Raw genomic sequence first — 17,406 nt, 5'->3', positions numbered from 1 at the left:
GAGAGAGAAGGATGGGTGGCAAAACGTAGGGTGAGATACATTGTGCTCTGCAGCTGTGAAAGTGTAACAGAAGAGAAAGGAGACGCTTACTTCACGCTTGACTGGTTATCCCACCAGAGACCTTTAACTTCTGCCCAGTTGTTCAGGTGTGTGTCGTAACCTTAACTTCTCAGTTCACAACTGCTCCCTCGTGCACTCGGAAGGTGTGAACTCTCTGAGTACATTGAACCTGTGAGTTTCTGTCAACACAGACAACAACTGACAGGTGAGCTCGGAGCATTTGATTTGTGGTCCATTACAGGACAATTGATAAAATCTGGTTTTCCATATTCACTGAAGCTTTTGCACCTGTTTTTTTACTTAAATCATTTAAGACCTTCCATAACTGATTGTCTAATTTTTTATTGTAATGCCGGTTTCAGATTACATGATATCAGCCCTTTTAGGACCCAGGAGGATGTAGGGCGTCAGGAATGAAATTAAGTGTCAGATACAACAATTGACCCTCCTTAAATTCTACCTCCAGTGATAAGGATTCATTGCTCAATGACAAAACATATACTGTAAGCACAACACTGTGACATGGTTGGGCTTAAATTGTACATCACATTTTAAGGGGATTGTACCATTTTACATGTGTTGTGAATCACTCCTATCTGCAGTATTTTCACTGTAACAGTGCCAGGTGTCTAAACCTCTTCTTTATCTTATTCTTGAGTCACATTTGATTTTTTTATTCTCTGTCTCAGTTGATAATACACTACACATCCATATTTCCATGTTATAAAGCTTAACGAAACCCTTTGGTCTATGATATATGGTGTGTCAACACACCGTGCTGTGTGTGTGGCCTGCTGCCAGACCCTGCTACACCAAGCAATATCCTCGACTATGAGTTTTCAGCGCATTGGTGCCCTAAATGTAAGCACTGGCTTTGTTAAACTTTCATGTTCCTAGGGTTCAGGGTGGTTTTGCTGAGCATGCATGCTGCTACACATTTACTGAGACACACACAGCCTCACGCCAAGCAAGCAGCCGCTAATCTTTACCCCACTTTTATTGTGTGCTGTCTGCTGCTCAAAGGAGGTTTTGTTTGTGAAATTCATATAATAATTGGAGGAATCTTTGCAACACAGCAGGGAGTGAAAAAAACTGGATGCTAGTCTGAATTGCCTCTGTCACTCCTGCTATTGCAGCACAGGGTGAAACCTTCCATGTGCAAAATGCAGAGGAGGAAGACAATGAATGTTTGGACTACAGGACAACTTCTAATCTCCCTTTCATATCTGAACTTAATGAAGGTTGGCTCCCATAAATCTATTGCTCATTTGTCATCCGACAATCTTTATTAACTAATTTTACCAAATTTAATTAACTGTAGCAGTGAAGGTTCTTAATCAGACTTATCATCTGACTGCCATGTTTGATATATGGAGCTGTATTTAAATCATTGACTTAATTAAGTAGCAATATCAGGATGCAAAAATGCCAAAGCTATTACAAATGATACTTCTGCATTCAAAATCATATTTGTTGTAAAGTTTCATCATTCTTCACACAGAATGGTCCTTAGACTGAGTCGCACCAATGAAGGTTCATTTAATGTAGAATTAGTTCTTATCAGTTTAGCAGAGCTAGGTTTAAAAGTAGTTAATCTGGACTTAAAATTAACATTGTATTAATAAGAGTAATAAGAGTAATAATAAATCGGGACCTTTCTTGTAAGTATGAAGGCATAGTCACACATGCATGAATTTGAATCCTTTCTTCCCACTTTGAGTGGGCGGAGTCACAGCCCAATAGCAAAGAGGTTTGTCTGTCTTTGCCTCTGTAAGGGATGGCCACCCGCATTCACATCTGTGTGACCGTTGCCCAAAAGGGGGCAAGAAACGGTTCACTTTTGGCTAAAAAGTTGCTTAAAAGTACCAGAAACAACAAAAAATTATATTGTTTGCTAGCTAAAGAGTTAAATGTTACATTGTTTGCTAATTAGCTAAAATGTAAAAAATAGAAAATGTTATATTGTTTGCAAGCCAGCGAAAAAGTTAACACAATGTTGCATTGGTTGCTAGGCAGCAAAACTGTTAAAAAGTATCATAGGTTGTCCAAAATCAATCACTACTCACTAGTCCACTATAGAGTGAAAATTATTATATTACTATTATTATATAGAGGACTCACAATGCATTGTGAAAAGTAGTGCACACTATATAACATGCGTTGTGCTGAAAGAAAAATGACAGCAATTACATAATTAACTACACTGAAGGAAATGAAAAATATGTATTATGCATAGCAAAAATAGAAATAAAACCAAACATTTGTCACTTTTAAGGCATGTATTATAGAAAGGTCATGAAGTTAATTAAAATGGTGTAACTGGGCATACTTGCATGTGTGTGTGTGCGTGTGGAGGAGAGAGAGAGATAGAGAGGAGAACAGGTAGACAGCAGCTCTCCACACTGACCTATTTTCACAGTCAGACATTCCCAGTGGAGGCCAGCATCTCTCTTTCTCTCTTCGTCTCCTGAGACGAGAGAGAGGAGACGAATCATAGGGAGGAGATCGGAGAGGAGACTGAATGAAATGAGCCTGAGACGGAGCTGGAGCAGTGAAAAATGTCAGCTGCTGAGGAACAGCTTTATTAGCTGGATGGCATACATTTTTTATTTTATCTAATGGGCAGTTTAAAGTGTTTCATGTGGTGGTATAACGCTCCCAACCCCCAGGAGGACGTGTCAGTTCTTAATCAAAGTGAAAACAGTCACAGTCAACATAAGCAGAGTTAGGAGATTTTCCTCGAGAAGAGCGTCATGCCATTTCTTGGAGGCTTTTACTTAAAGTGCCTAAATGTGCCACAAGTGCATATATTTTTAATATGGGTGACACCGGTGGGAATCAAATGCTGTACAGTGCTCTCCTGCACTGTTGTGTGTGTGGGTGTTATCTGTAGGTCATTTCTTTTCTTTGCCCGTCTGTCTTCTTCCACACATCACCGCTGTCTGTTTTTATTCACCCCGTTCCTCTATCTCTCCCTCATCTCCTCTCCTCTCCTCCTTCCTCTGTCTCTTTCTGTCCATTAGGAAGCACTCAGGACTGATGGTCGGCTTTAAATTGAGATATAAAGTGATTAGGCAGTGGATGCATTTCTGATTGCGATGAGCTTTTACAATGGTCCAGGATGCTTTTCCACCCCTCAGTATGAACCCAGTCAACCCCACAGCACAAAAGACAATTTCATTGTACAAAGAAGCTATTTTAGTTTTACCTAAATAACCAGAATGTCAGAGCTGCACTGGGGCATGAATGCACCTTTAAGTATGACTTTAACTGGTGCACAGAGACTTATTACATAACAAAATACATAACACATGAGACATTTGTCATTTGTAGTCATGCAACAACAAAATGCTAAATTATCTGTCTCTGTATTAGGATAGAAAACCAGACGTAGGCATGGTTTATACCAGAGGTCATGTTGTTTTTTCTAACCTAATATTCACTGACAGCGCAATTGTTGTGCCTTTAAAATATCAAGTTGATTTAATAATGGCATATAATTAATTTTTGAAGTAATCATACTTACTTCTACAAGGTGTGGATCTCTCTCACTCTTTTTTATTTTCAACTTTACCACCAACAACACCCCTTTACTGCAGGACAATAAGAAAATAAGAGAATAATCTTAAATTTCAATGATTCTGCATTATAATACTATATTAATATTATGATATATTATAATAATGTTATAATGTTAACAATAAGAAAACAGTGAAGGGCACCAGCTTGGAAGCCAGGCAATGATCAGCTGTGGACAGTGTCAGCAACAAAAGGTATTTTAACCACTTTAAAAAAAAGTCCAACAAAAAAAATACATATATCAGTGTTAGTGTAAGCTGTATTTTTACCACTTTGTCATCAGACAGACTTCTCAAACAGGAAACCGCTGCTATAAAAGTCAAATATCGTGTTCTCACCAAACTCTTGGCAAAATCAGTCATTTAACCTGGCAGAGTTTCTGGTTTATCACTGCCTCAATCTGTTGGTTTGTTTGAGTGATTGTGTGACTTCAGGGTTTTAAAAAGGATTGTTCTGATCACTTAAGTCACACAATAACACAGACCAAGGCAGCGGCAGACCAGCACCTCCCGTATTCTGTGAGGTAAAATCAAATGACTGATTTTGCCTTTGGTTGATTTGGAGAAAGTAATATATGGCTTGTATAACAACAGTTTCCTGTAATAAGCATCGAAAATAAAAACTGCTGTTGATTTTTTTTAGGTGGACCATTTTTAAAGTGGCTAAAATACCTTTTGTTGCTGACCCTGTCCACAGCAGGTCATTGCTTAGCTTCTGTCTTGTTGAACCTTGCTGCTTCTTGAAACTGGGGCGCGCATCGACTGTAGTTACACTGACTATCAATAAGTACCTGAAATAATCTGAACCCCAATGAGATCCCATATATCATACTGTACAACACTAAGCAAACATGCTAATGTAAATTTCCAACTTTCATGCTATATTCTGTATTTCAAGTCAGATTTTCTGAATGATTGTGGAACTTTTTATTCAGCATTGGCGACAAAAACCCTTATTTGTCAATGTATTTTGTTTTGCTTGTTTTGGCACTTCACATTCTTTTTTCTCTTATGTGTTCTGTTTTATATTCATTAAAGGTTTAACCTAAACACGCCACTTCTATCTGGCATTCATTTGAAAATTCAATAAATAAAGTTTTGGGAGAGAAATAATTATTAACTGCTAAACACTGTAAAAGGCCATTTTTCAAATACAAGGGTGTAAACCAGCAGCAGTGTGATCACACAGTGAGTCATTTTGAGATACTTTAGCCGATGATGTCATATGTGTTGACCAGTGAGTGAAGGGTTATTATTGTTGTTTGTGCAGGAGACCTGCAAGCTCTGAAGGAGAATACACTCGTCTTAAAGGAAGGAGCGACATTCAGACTAAAGATAGACTTCAAGGTAAGATCAATTTACTGTACATTACAACATGGATGGATTACTGTGTGTGTGTGTGTGTGTGTGTGTGTGTGTGTGTGTGTGTGTGTGTGTGTGTGTGTATGGAAAGAAGAAACAGATGATCAGATATTTACTGTAAGCGATAAAGAGATAGAAGGAGAGAGAGACTGCTGAGTAAGCTATCATGTACCGTACAATCAAACCACAGTATCAAACAGGCCATTATCATATTTAATGACTTGGTTCAGTGCTGTTTTATTTGATAGTGCCAGTAAAAATTCATGCTGGAGAAGCAACTTTGTCAGTAAATGTGTGTCTCAAGTCTGACAATTGATTAGATATTTAGATTTCTAAAAAAAAATAAGTCAAAGTGATTCTTATGTATTCAAATCCAAACAATCAAACATATGTTTTAGGGTCAAAATGTTATTCCCACGTCCTTCTTTAAAAATGTTTTACCTCGTGACCAGATGCTACAAACCCCCTAGGTCAGCGATCTGCAACCTTTACTCTCAAAAGAGCTTTTGTCCAATAAATAAATAAATAAATAATGAATCTTAAATCCATCCTGGAGGTGGATAGGCACATCGATGAAGTGCCACAGAGTGACATCACCATCAACAGAGCCACATTACTCGCACGGCTAAAATCAAAGAAATTTAATGGCCGACCCCATCTGCTTTCTTTTCAAGTTTTTTTCAGATAAAAACACCCACTCGTTGCCTAAAGTGACACTTACATTCCCTAACTGTAAAAAAAAGTGTAGTACACATAATGTTTTAATATTTCACAATCATAGCCTATGTCTACAGCTCTGCACCTTTTTCTCTAAATTTTTGGTTACTAGTCCTCAGTCTCTACAGGCTAGTTTGTTTTGTTTTTTTTATTGAGAAAGTTACACCCCCTCATTTTGTCAAACCCCTCTCAGTTTTCCATAAAAGTAGAAACACAAATGCTATTTTCTGTTATGAATGCAAAAAGAAGACCTTAGTGATAGCTGCGATTCAAATGACTAATTTTCCCCTTCTATCTTCCTCATAATCACCTCATTCTGTCTTTCCCTCGCCTGATCTCTTTGTTCTCTTCTTTTTCTCTCCTTGCCCTGCCTTTACTCATCCCCCCGCCCCTACTTTCTCACATCTCCGTCCTCTTCTCTGTCCTCTGTTACAAATAAACCACTCGATGTAAACACAGCAGCTATTTCCCAAGCTCATGCCCTCTGTGTGCACTATAAATAAAAACACACTGGGGAAAAGGAAAAAAATGTTGCAAGGAAATGCAGAGCAGATATCTATGACTGAAGATGTATAACCAGAGAGGATGTTTATCGAACAACAATAACAACAACATTAAGAATTATTAATTACTTCTATATTTGCCCTGCTAGCCACATTAATAAGAAAAATGCACCAACAAAGAACAATATCGACGCAGGAATGCAAACTACATCACTACTGGCTGTTTTGTAATGGTAGGTTTAGGGCTTAACAATTAATTGAAATTTAATCGAATATGCAAAATGGCCTGCTGCAATTTTCAAGTGCAGTATTTGCACTTGAGGTGCAATATTTGTTCAAGGAAAATATGTGTTAAAATACCATGTTAAATTAAATAATGTGGTGCTGCAGAGACATTGTGGCCTGCACATATGCTACAGACTTTAAAAAAAAGCATCTTTCACCACAAAAAATACAAATAAATATATTTTAATGTTTTTCAGTGAAAATGGAATAATGACATAAAAATTATCATTCTCTCTAATTTTGCTAATCATATATAGCAGTTGCAATATTAGTCACTATGAAATACTTTTTCAAAGTTGTTAGTTGAAGTTAGTCTTGGTTTAGGGGTGTTTTGGGATGAGCTGTTCTCAGGAATGACACTAAGAAAAGGGTGAATGTTACTGAAACAAAAGAGGATTTCATAAAAATTGAAAAACAGACACAAAACACGAGAGAGTGAGAACATTATTTGGCATAAATTAAAAAATACAGATGTATAGGCTAAGTGGTCGTTGATTACAGAGGTTTTTGTTGAATTGAAAAGTCCGTCTGGCTATAGAAAGAAAAGAGGTCAGTGTGTGTGTGTATGTGTGTGTGTGTGCGTGTGTGTGTGTGTGTGTGTGTGTGTGTGTGCGTGTGTGTGTGTGTGTGTGTGTGTGTGTGTGTGTGTGTGTGTGTGTGTGCAGACTAGAGGCTGTAGTACCCCAGGGATTTGGCCCTGAAGGGAAAGGGAGATGTGCAGAGAATGACCAAACAGCTCAGTTGTCTCGCTCCGCTCTGCTGTGAGGACACCTGGTGGACAAACAGCTTCACTGCCATCATTGAACGCAGCTAAATTAGTAACAGTTTGCATTTCGCAGTGTTTGTCAGAAAATTAAAAACATGCACAAAAATCAAAAACACTCCAGTACAGTTGTGAAGTATTCTGAAACTAAATATAAGTTCTACAAACTACAAAGTTCTTAGAGGACATTTCACAACACAGACACTAAAAACTGATGAAAAGGTTACTGCTTGTGTGTGCATTTTCATATTGTTGTGACGTCAGGAATGTTTATCTTGGCAACTCAGGCCACATCGATGTTGCTTAGAGTTTCCAACTTAGAATTCCAACTTGAAATATTGTTCCATTGCATTTTTACCATGTTGGAGGTTGTTTTTTCAGGCTTCTGAGTACAATTGCACCATTAGAAGGCAGAAGATAAAGGAAGCTGTTAAGTTGGATTATGGGAAATAATAGTATCCACTGTTTTAGTAGCTTGACCCATGCTCTGGACTAGCCTCCACTGTTTCCATTTTAACCATTCAGATCTGTCTCATGTGAGTCCCCCAACTTCATGGAAGTGTGATGCGAAAACACTGTACTAAATGTATGCTTACAAATGTACAGTTAAAATATGCAGAGAAACTGAATTTTGCTTGGTTCTGCCAACCTGCTGGGGCCTTCTTTCTGTGCAGAGTTTGCCTGTTCTCAGTGCGTCTGTGTGGGTTTCTTTCTGGTGCTCCACTCCCACAGGCAAACACCCAAACACATGCATGCAGATGAATTTGACGCTCTACGCTGCCTGTGGGTGTGAATGTGTTATTCTGCACATATCTGTCAGCCCTGAGATAGACTGCTGAATCAGTGTACCCAACCCTCCATTCCAAATGTGCTGAGGAAAGCTGAACAGCATAAAGCAGGTGTAGAAAATGGATGGATGTGCACCTGTGGTCATGGAGGAATAATGAACCACACAAGTTCATAAATTGATGTAGTTTCACTCGGGGGTTCATGACAACCTTGGGATGCCAGTTTTGTTTGTAAGCGACGGAAAAGTCAATGACAAAATTTGATGAATCTGTGTGTGTCTGCAGGTGAACAGAGAAATCGTTGCTGGTTTGAGGTACCATCATGTGATCCACAGAAAAGGAATAAATGGTAAGTTCAGTTTAGCCACCATTATGTCAAATGTGCTGTACCTTGTTGAGACAATATACAAGCCTAAAGACTCTGTGTTTATCTATATTCTGTATATTATATCTGTATCTATATTCTATTTAAAGAAAGATATGACAGATACATCCTTTTCTTCCTTATATCAGCATCTGCCTTAAGTATCCAGTATCAGTTGAGACCTAGTTCATGTGGTGAACCTAACTCAGCAAACAGCTGCTTATTTATGCATCCAGCACTTATAGAGCAATATTATTGTTCATTTAGAGCTGTGCTTGTGTCCACCAGATGAATGTAAATCCAATATTCACTTGCTTTTTAGTTCTGTTTTTGGTTTATACAAACTCCTGCAGGAGATATCTGGCACTGGAGTGCCTGCTGCTGCATACTCAATATTATTTTGGTCAGCTAGTTGCTAATTGTGTCTGATGTTTGGTGCTGAGCAGCCAGTGTAAAGTGGGGTTTTAAACAGCTGCCTGCTGCGGGCAAAAACAACTCAATGACAGCAACACAATGAGCTGAATCTCACTATGTGGGACACTTATTTATACCAGCAATAAGTATTTCTACTGTCAAAAAATTACTCAACGTGGGACTTCAAATAATTTATGGAAAACAAAAATCCAAATAACCAATTATCACAGCATTAAAAATGCAGCACTAAGACATCCACTCAAAAATATCAAAATGAATGGCTTTCCTTTAAAAAGTCCCAAGTGAATAATTAAAATTTTTCATGTGTTTGTTGTGGGGTATCACAGTTTTATCAGAATTTAGGAGCAGGAAATTGCACAAGATCCAGTTTTTCACTGCAGATAATTAGGCCTCCAGATTTGTAATTTGGGAATGATTGTTTGCCTGTACAGTATGTACATCTGTGTATCATCCACGCAGCAGTGGAAATTTATTCTACAACTGTGTATAATTTGGCCAAGTGGTGACATAAAAGGAGAAAAGTAAAGGGCCGAGGACAGAGCCCTGAGGTACACCATATTCCACATCACTAAATACTGATATATTATAGTATAACATTATGGTAGGAAACACACTATGTTCTTTTGGATAGGTAGGACTTTAACAATGCATGACCCAGGCCAGAGATGGCAAATTGGCTTCCGAGCTGATCTTGGAGTACTGTACTAGCATTGAGTCTATATTCAGTAAAATGTCATTCTTTTTAGCGCTATGATAAACACTATGCCCATTTTCTGTCTTCCTGCAGTGAACAAGGCGACATACATGGTGGGAAGTTATGGCCCAAAGGCAGAGGAGATGGAGTTTATAAGCCCAGTTGATGAAGCACCCAAAGGCATGATATCACGTGGCCAATATGCGGTCCGTTCCCGCTTCACCGACGACGATAAGAATGTCTACTTGGACTGGGAGTGGAACCTGGAAGTCAAGAAGGACTGGGCTTAATGGAGGGAGATGATGCTACTCTTCCTTTCTTTCACTCCTATCCTTCACCTCCCTCTTATCCCTTCCCTCCTCCACTTTGTCCTGTGAGAGCAGCCTTGCAATGGCCCGCGACAGGAGGCTCTACTTCTCCTTCTCCTCCTCTCCCTCCTTAATCTCCTCCTCTACCTTTTTCGTCTGTTTAATGCAGGTCTCCTGAAACCCATGAGAGACAGGGACTTTCAGAGAAGAGAATCCCCCCCCTCTCGCTGCCTTCTGTCCAATTCTTTTTCTAGATTCGTCTACATCTATACTGCATCCATCTGGAGCTGTCCACATGATAGGGCTTTTGGGATGACAAGTTTCCCTTTGCGTTTCCCTTCAGTTTCCTTTCTCCCACCCTTCCCTCTCATCCTTTCATGTATCCCTGCCTTCATAAAACAGCAGCAGAAGATCGGCAAAAACATTAACAGAAGTTAGTTTTAGGGAACAAAGGGAAATACAATATATACAGTGCTTAACTGCAAACATTCAATATCTGTCAAACAGACATTTCCAAAGAGAAGAGATGAAATATGTAAATACAGAATGTATTTGGATTCTCAGCAGGAATTACGGATTCACACATCAGAACATGTTAAAAAGTTGACCAGAGAACTGAAAGGGGGGGCGACCTGAGGCAAAGATACTGTGTGAGATGAAAGGGACAGGTGCATGCTGGTGTTTTAAAAACAAATGGAAGTTAGTTAGAGAGACGCAAAGTCCCTTCCAGTGGAGGGACCTTACTTCAAAAAAATATGAATGGTAGTCTATGGAAAGAGACAAATCATTTGTCAATAATTTTTGCAAATTACACGTGATATTTGTAAAGTCAAGAAAGTCGCCATTTGTCGTGAAATTGTTGAAGTATAAGACTGTGAAGATTACAGGTCACATGACTGACATCATGACTTTCTCCTTCCAAAAGCTAATATTAGCCGCTGAAGCTTTGATTTGCTTTGATTCTCTTCACAGCTGATTAAAGGACCTGGAGTTGCTGGATGAAACACTTCAGATGAGATAATGTTACAAGGGACAGTGATGTTGGTGTTGATGACATATATTCGTAAAAATCCCAATATGTCACAAAAAAAAGTTGATTGGAAAAGTTGGTGCATAAGTAAAAGAAAAATACAAAGTAGTGCAATGGAGACAGACTTGGCACACAACTGGACAATTGGCTTTGGAAGGAAACATGCATCCATTCACATTTTCTTTTTACTGATTTTCACGACATATGTATGGAAGCTGGACTCGTGCCACACGGCTTGTGGAGGCAATTATGGTACTTTAAAACCCTTAGCACCTGATTGCACAATTTGTGTCAAAATTTACTCCTTCTCTTAGTCATACGTCAGTCAAATCTGAACACATAGACATGATACACCTATTTTCATATTCAGTGTGAGCTCAAAAATAGAATACAACGCCCATGCACACCAGTTACTTGTAGACAGGTGTGTAGGAGGAAAACCCATGGGTATGAAAACCCATGAGAACTCGTGCACACTGTCCCTTACTTGATAATAACTATATTTACCAGGTACCTATCAGGGGTTTTTTTACCTTATGAAGGTCTGAGGACCAAGTGTTGTATCTGTAAATAAAGTATGCAAATAAGGGCAGTGTGCAGGAGATATCTTTATCTTGCTAAAAGATTCAGTGTGACTAAACCTTTCAAGGATCTTGTTATCTCCAATGTCTATCCTGAATAAACGTCCACAGGTCCACTAAGAAACCATAGGAAGAAGATATTCTTTAAAATTTAAGAACTTGCCTGGGAATCATCATGTTTTTACAGTTTCTTCAATGTTAAAGTAATCCAGTGACAGTTGTCTGTATATCCATGGGTACGCTGCAAACAAGAATTTGGGATATTTTATATTTTAACAGTGACATTTTGCCAAAATTTAAACAAATATGTACAAAACAAATTGCGTGGTGGGTTCAAGTTGTAGCCCACTCCACAACTCACTCAATCCATGGCAACATTATACTGCCTTTTTACACTCAAGGCATTATGGGGACTGTAGTTCCAAAACATAGAGCACAATTATCCCCAAAATAGAAGTAAGTCAAAGACTGATAAGAGTGACAAAATCAAGTTTTGTCTTAGCATCCCATGTCATAAAGGTATTGATTGATTGGCCTGTTGATTGATTAAGGGAAGGTGATTGAAGTAGATTTTTTTGTCATCTTTTCTCTTTCATGTCATGATATTAATAATTCTTTATGCTGATTAATCAAATGCCCTTTAATTACAGTAAACAAATCAAACACACACTTTTTTAAATTATACACAATTTAAGTAACAGCATACACTGTCAGCTCTATAGGAAATAAAAGATATTTTAGAATAACATGAAGAAAAAACTCTCTAATCATCCAACTATTGTCTTTTCAAACCATTAATGAACTGGGATGAAAAGATAAATCACCTGTTCTCACATGCACCAGATCTTTGACTCTGTGTATTTTATGAACATTGCAGTTTGCTTTCAAAGCACCCTTTTTTTCCGAGTCTTTGTGGAGCTTTTTGAAAGAGCAGACCAATTAAAGACTGTAACTGAACTGTGCATATTGTAGAAAGAGATGCATGTTTGTCCTTTAGGATTTGATACTATTCGCTCAGTAAAAAAAAGAAAGAACAAAATTAGCCATTTTTAAACCTCTGTCGTATACCAAGAACACAAGATGTGAATAAAATTATGCTTTGAACATGAAACATTTTCAGATGGTAGCTGAAAGATGGAGTACTGTCTGAGAAGTATATCAAGGGATGAATTAATTCTTCTTAAAAAAAAACAGAAATATCATTATTGTGTTAAGTCTTTGGATATGATATTGTCATTGTTGCTGAACATATTGAACATTGAAATACCATTTGAAATTGTTGTGATCTAAGACTAACTGTAAATGTTGGCTTGTTGGGTGTTGCATGGTTTAGCAAGATTCTCTCTTCCTTTTTTACGACTTTATTGTAAAATTTAATGTGACTTTAAGAAAAAGATACTGATGCAATATCCAGATGTCAATGGTTGCCATATACTGCAGATACAGTATTTACAGGGATATTTTTAAAGACACAGATGGCTGGAAATCTTTGTCTGTGTCTAATGCCTCAGCCTGTATGCATCCTCTAATATTGGTGTCAAATCTAGTAATCTGTATCTTTTAATAAAGGCAATTCAAACAACCAGTGAGATGTCTCATTTGACATATTTTTGCCTGCATGCACATATAGCAATAGCTTGGCATTTATTCACTTTCTTGCTATCTAGGTGATTGCTAATTCTGGTCCTTTCTAGCCAAAATCAAGCTCACTGCTTCCCCCAAATTTGAGCCTTACTGCTAATGTTAAGCTACTGTGCCGCTGTGCTGCTGGCAGTATAACTTTATATTTAGCTACTGTAAAAAAAAAACTAAGAATAGTATATATCTTATAAACCTCTCTTGGCAAGACAGTGAATAAGCATGCCCTATGCTGCTCCCCATATACACACGTAACAGGAAAAAAAAATGGAGAATCATGATATTTAATAAAATATACTAGTAAATATTTTATGAACAGATGGTTTGTCATATCACATGATCCAGTGAAAATATGAACACATGATTCTATATCCAGATATATTGTACAGTTATGTTACCAACAAATTTCCTAACGTTTTAACATGCTTCGTGCCAGTTTTTCAGTTTGACAGTCCCCCATCATTGTCATTGTCTGAGACACAGTGACCAGTTAAAGACTCACTGTGCCTCCTTATGTTACAGTCTGAAATAACACAAAAGGCATTATCATCATACCATCAGTTATGCAAAACATACATCCTCACTCTTTTTTGATTTAAGATAGTGGAGCATGTGTAAAATTTAAATTTTTTGAGGTGATACAAAGACGTTAAATAGGATTGTAAAAAGATTAAAATATCCACCAGTATCCATCACTGTACAAAATAGATGCTACATAAAAAAAAAAAAATACAAGAAGCTAATAGTTTTTTGGGAGAAACTGTACCAAAAGTTGATGGAAGCTGAACTTATTGCACTCATTAGAATTCAAACCCAGTAACCCGGTCTACCCATTTAGCAAGGAGACTGGCCATTCTGCCTAAACCCCACTAGCTCAAAAATGTTCCCAATGGACTGAAAGGCCATCCATCTGACAGCCCATTATCCCAAAAACAAGCCCCCATTGCTCAAAAAATCCATTGCTCCTTCCTGGGTCCAGACGTTCAAATCCATCCACAGCGGGTGTTTAGCTCTTGATATCTGTTATCGCTCTGGACATACACCATTCTGTGTGAATATTATCTGGTTCAGTGATGAACCTCTTTTAAGTGGTTCTTTAGAAACAGCCATTTATTTTTAAAGGTAAAGGTCAACTTTATCGTGACATATGCAACGATGCAGCCAGATTAAGTCTCTGCATTTAACCCATCCTCGTATTAGGAGCAGTGGGCACCCGGGGACCAACTCCACTTCCAAGCCGGCACCTTGGTGAGCAGTACTGACTAGAGAATTGACCCTTGACTGAACATGCACAGAGAAACCCCACAGAGAAAGGCCAGGCAAGCCAGTATTCAAACCCACAACCTTCTTGCTGTGAAGCAAAGGTGCTAACCACTGTGTCGCATTTTACACTTTGCATTTTTAAGTAAGGTGTTCAAAAATGTTAGCTTCAGAGATGACTAAGAGGGGGAACATAGAGTCATAAACCTTACAATAACTTGGGCATTAGTCAAACATATTGTTATACATTCTGTACAAAGCAGGAAAGCTTCACAGCAACCAGATTTCTGCAGGGTTTCAAGTTAAAAGAGTTTTTAAATACCACGTACCTGCCACCATATAACTCGAACAACAAGAACCTTTAGTACTTTAAAGTATACAAAGAGCCATCCCCTAAATAGAGGGGTTATTCAGTTTATGGTGGCTTTTTGTAGAACCAGAGAGCCATTTAAAGAACCATTTCAGAGTTTTTATTTTAGCCCCCATAGACTGGATTTTGTTCTCACTTGAACAGTTAAAAATGCAGTCATGTCTGAGGATAGTTTTGGGAGTGCAGGTAATCCAAATTGTCCTTTGAATCAGCTCACAGCAACTCTATCAATCGGCTTCATAATCCACACCATCTACTCAAGGTCAGCGCCTGTGATCGCCCCCGCTGTCACATGTCTACTTGTCCGTTTTTAAAGCTCAGTGTTTCCATCTGTCCTATTCGTCTGTGAGCCAGTCCCCTGTGCCAGATGTGTTCACTGCAGTGGTTGTGTTGTTGCTGCTGAGCACCTGCTCCAGCAGGGCTCGCTGGGCTTTGGCCGGCAGGTAGAGGAAGGCGTAGAGCAGCGCCAGCAGCAGCAGAGCCAACAGCAGAGGGATCCCCCAGTCCGATGTCGTTATGGGCTCATCACAGCGAGCCTGCAGGAATGACTTCGGCATGGCGAGCAGATGGATCAAAACACTAATGGTGTGGGAAGGTGAAAGAGAAAAGTCTTAGAAAGTAACAAAACACAGAAAAACATACAAGGGCCAGAAGAGTTTTGTTTGAAATGAGATGTCCACAGTTTGTAGTGTCACAGCCAAAATGGGAAAAAAAAGCACTGTATCTCTGTATATCTGAGGAAACAGACCTGAGACACAACTGGTTTTTGTAGGCACGTTTATCAGACTGGTTTCACTCTGTCGCCAAGCTTTTAAACTCCTCAAAAGATCCAGAGAGCACAAACGATAAATTCCAAGATGGAGCGAGTCACCTTGGACAACGTGGAGTCAGCCAAATCCAGAGAAATACAACCCAAAACAAAAGATGAAAAAGAAAAGAAAAAGAAAACACTTTCCCTCTAGTCTCAACACAGGCAGGGGATGTCTTACATTTGGCAATATTTCCAGACAATGATTGAGATTTTATAGTAAAGAGAGTAAAAGAATATCCAGTTTTGGATCGAGGAAAAATGATAGATCCTTGTCACTGAAATGGATCAGCATGAATGTCTTCAGTGTCTGCCAGATAAGCGCCTGTCTCCTCTTCGTCTTCTCTGTCATCTGACTGAAATGTTTGTGATTTCCACTGAAACTGCGTAGTGACACGTGCATCTCTTGTGTGTGTGTGTGTGTGTGTGTGTGTGCGTGTGTGTGTGTGTGTGTGTGTGTGTGTGTGTGTGTGTGTGTGTGTGTATTTTTGTGTGTATAATAGTGTATGCCCAGGTAAACATGCCAATCTGCCATTCAGCTCTCAAAGATGATTTGCTCTGAAATGTTATGCAACAATAATAGCCAGAAAACCAACAACAGCGACACACCATCATCTTTGAATCCCATTATTCCTCTGTAGTAACACCTGTCTCATTTACACACACACAAACACACACACACACACACACAATAGGAAACAGATTGGGTTATGAAATGCCAATTATATAATGATTCTTGATCTTCTTAGCTGAAAACACATTCATACCTGGCTGAGTTCAGGGATTACTTACTCGTAGAGTCTGCACTTTATTCAACCAGTGTTTCAGCACAGTATGTTCCAAACTATCAGGACTTTGCTAATTATGTTTGACCTATGATGATACTGTTTTTTGTCTTGATGGTTGGTGTTAGATATCTCAAAGATCAAATCTGTCATAAACCTACACTGGAACTGTACGAGTTCCTACATAGCCAAATCATAAAATGCAGTAGCTTTCACAATCATGTCAGTAGAACAGCGGGTGGTGGTCTAATCATGCTACCCTGCCCAAAATCTAACGCCTTAAAAACAGTCATTTATGCACCACTATTGGACTAGTAGTCCCCTGTATATTTGTCAGTCTAACAGCAAATGCACATTCGAATACCATTTAAAGATGCATTACTTATGCAGCTGATTAATAGTCCAGAGTTGCTGATGGAAAAAGTCTTGTGGTACGCACTGATGTTAGCCTGTGATGCTAATTTGTGATACTAATTCCTCCTGACCAACCTCCACTCACCAAGTAAACAGAGTCAGTAATGAATGTACTTTGGAAAGAATGGATGAGAAATGTGTATGATCAGTTTCTTAATGTACTGCGATCAGAACTGTCTGTTATTCACAGGGAAGGTCAGCTATTTGGAAATAGCAGACCTTAAACTGACCAACCATAGTCTAGTATTTAACAGAGTCATGCAGCAAGTAAGGGATACTGCAGTGAGTAGGTCATTATTGCGAATAAACCCTGACTGGGTGATGCAGGATCCCAATACATAAACCAAGCTAGCACCTCCTTCCAACTTAGGAACTAGAGATCTAAATTAAATCCTGGCCCCCCTGTCTCTGTCCCAGTACTCTCTAAAGGCCCAGGAACCACTGAGGCAGATTTTTGTCATTATTTACTGGTCAGAAATAATCCTCCTGGCTGCTACACCTTGTATATAACAATAATTCACAAAGTAAGAAAGCAATGTTTGCCTGCAGTATCAATATGAGGATTAGGTACTGTAGCTGTGGTGCAAAACACCACAATATTAGACAGAAAACAAAACGCATTTCATTATATCAAATACCACATGTTCACATTACTAGATGGAG

General features: G+C 38.7%; 1 protein-coding gene across 2 annotated transcripts in view; it reads left to right on the top strand.

Annotated features, from left to right (window-relative positions):
• The window catches only part of arhgdig (Rho GDP dissociation inhibitor (GDI) gamma), a 39,519-nt gene extending 28,780 nt beyond the window's left edge, over positions 1-10,739 (top strand). For both annotated transcript variants that reach the window (XM_084744641.1, XM_084744640.1), the window contains exons 4-6: positions 4,909-4,985; positions 8,342-8,405; positions 9,643-10,739. In XM_084744641.1, coding sequence (XP_084600767.1) covers positions 4,909-4,985; positions 8,342-8,405; positions 9,643-9,839 — 338 coding nt within the window. In that variant the 3' untranslated portion in view covers positions 9,840-10,739. The remainder of the gene's footprint in view (positions 1-4,908; positions 4,986-8,341; positions 8,406-9,642) is intronic.
• The last annotated feature ends 6,667 nt before the right edge of the window (positions 10,740-17,406 follow it).

The sequence above is a fragment of the Lutjanus erythropterus genome, chromosome 19 (genome assembly GCF_056507025.1).
Source record: "Lutjanus erythropterus isolate fLutEry1 chromosome 19, fLutEry1.hap2, whole genome shotgun sequence".
In the NCBI taxonomy this organism is placed as follows: Eukaryota; Metazoa; Chordata; class Actinopteri; order Lutjaniformes; family Lutjanidae; genus Lutjanus; species Lutjanus erythropterus.
Note: the sequence above shows the minus strand (reverse complement) of the source record. Positions and strands in the feature narration are given on the sequence as shown.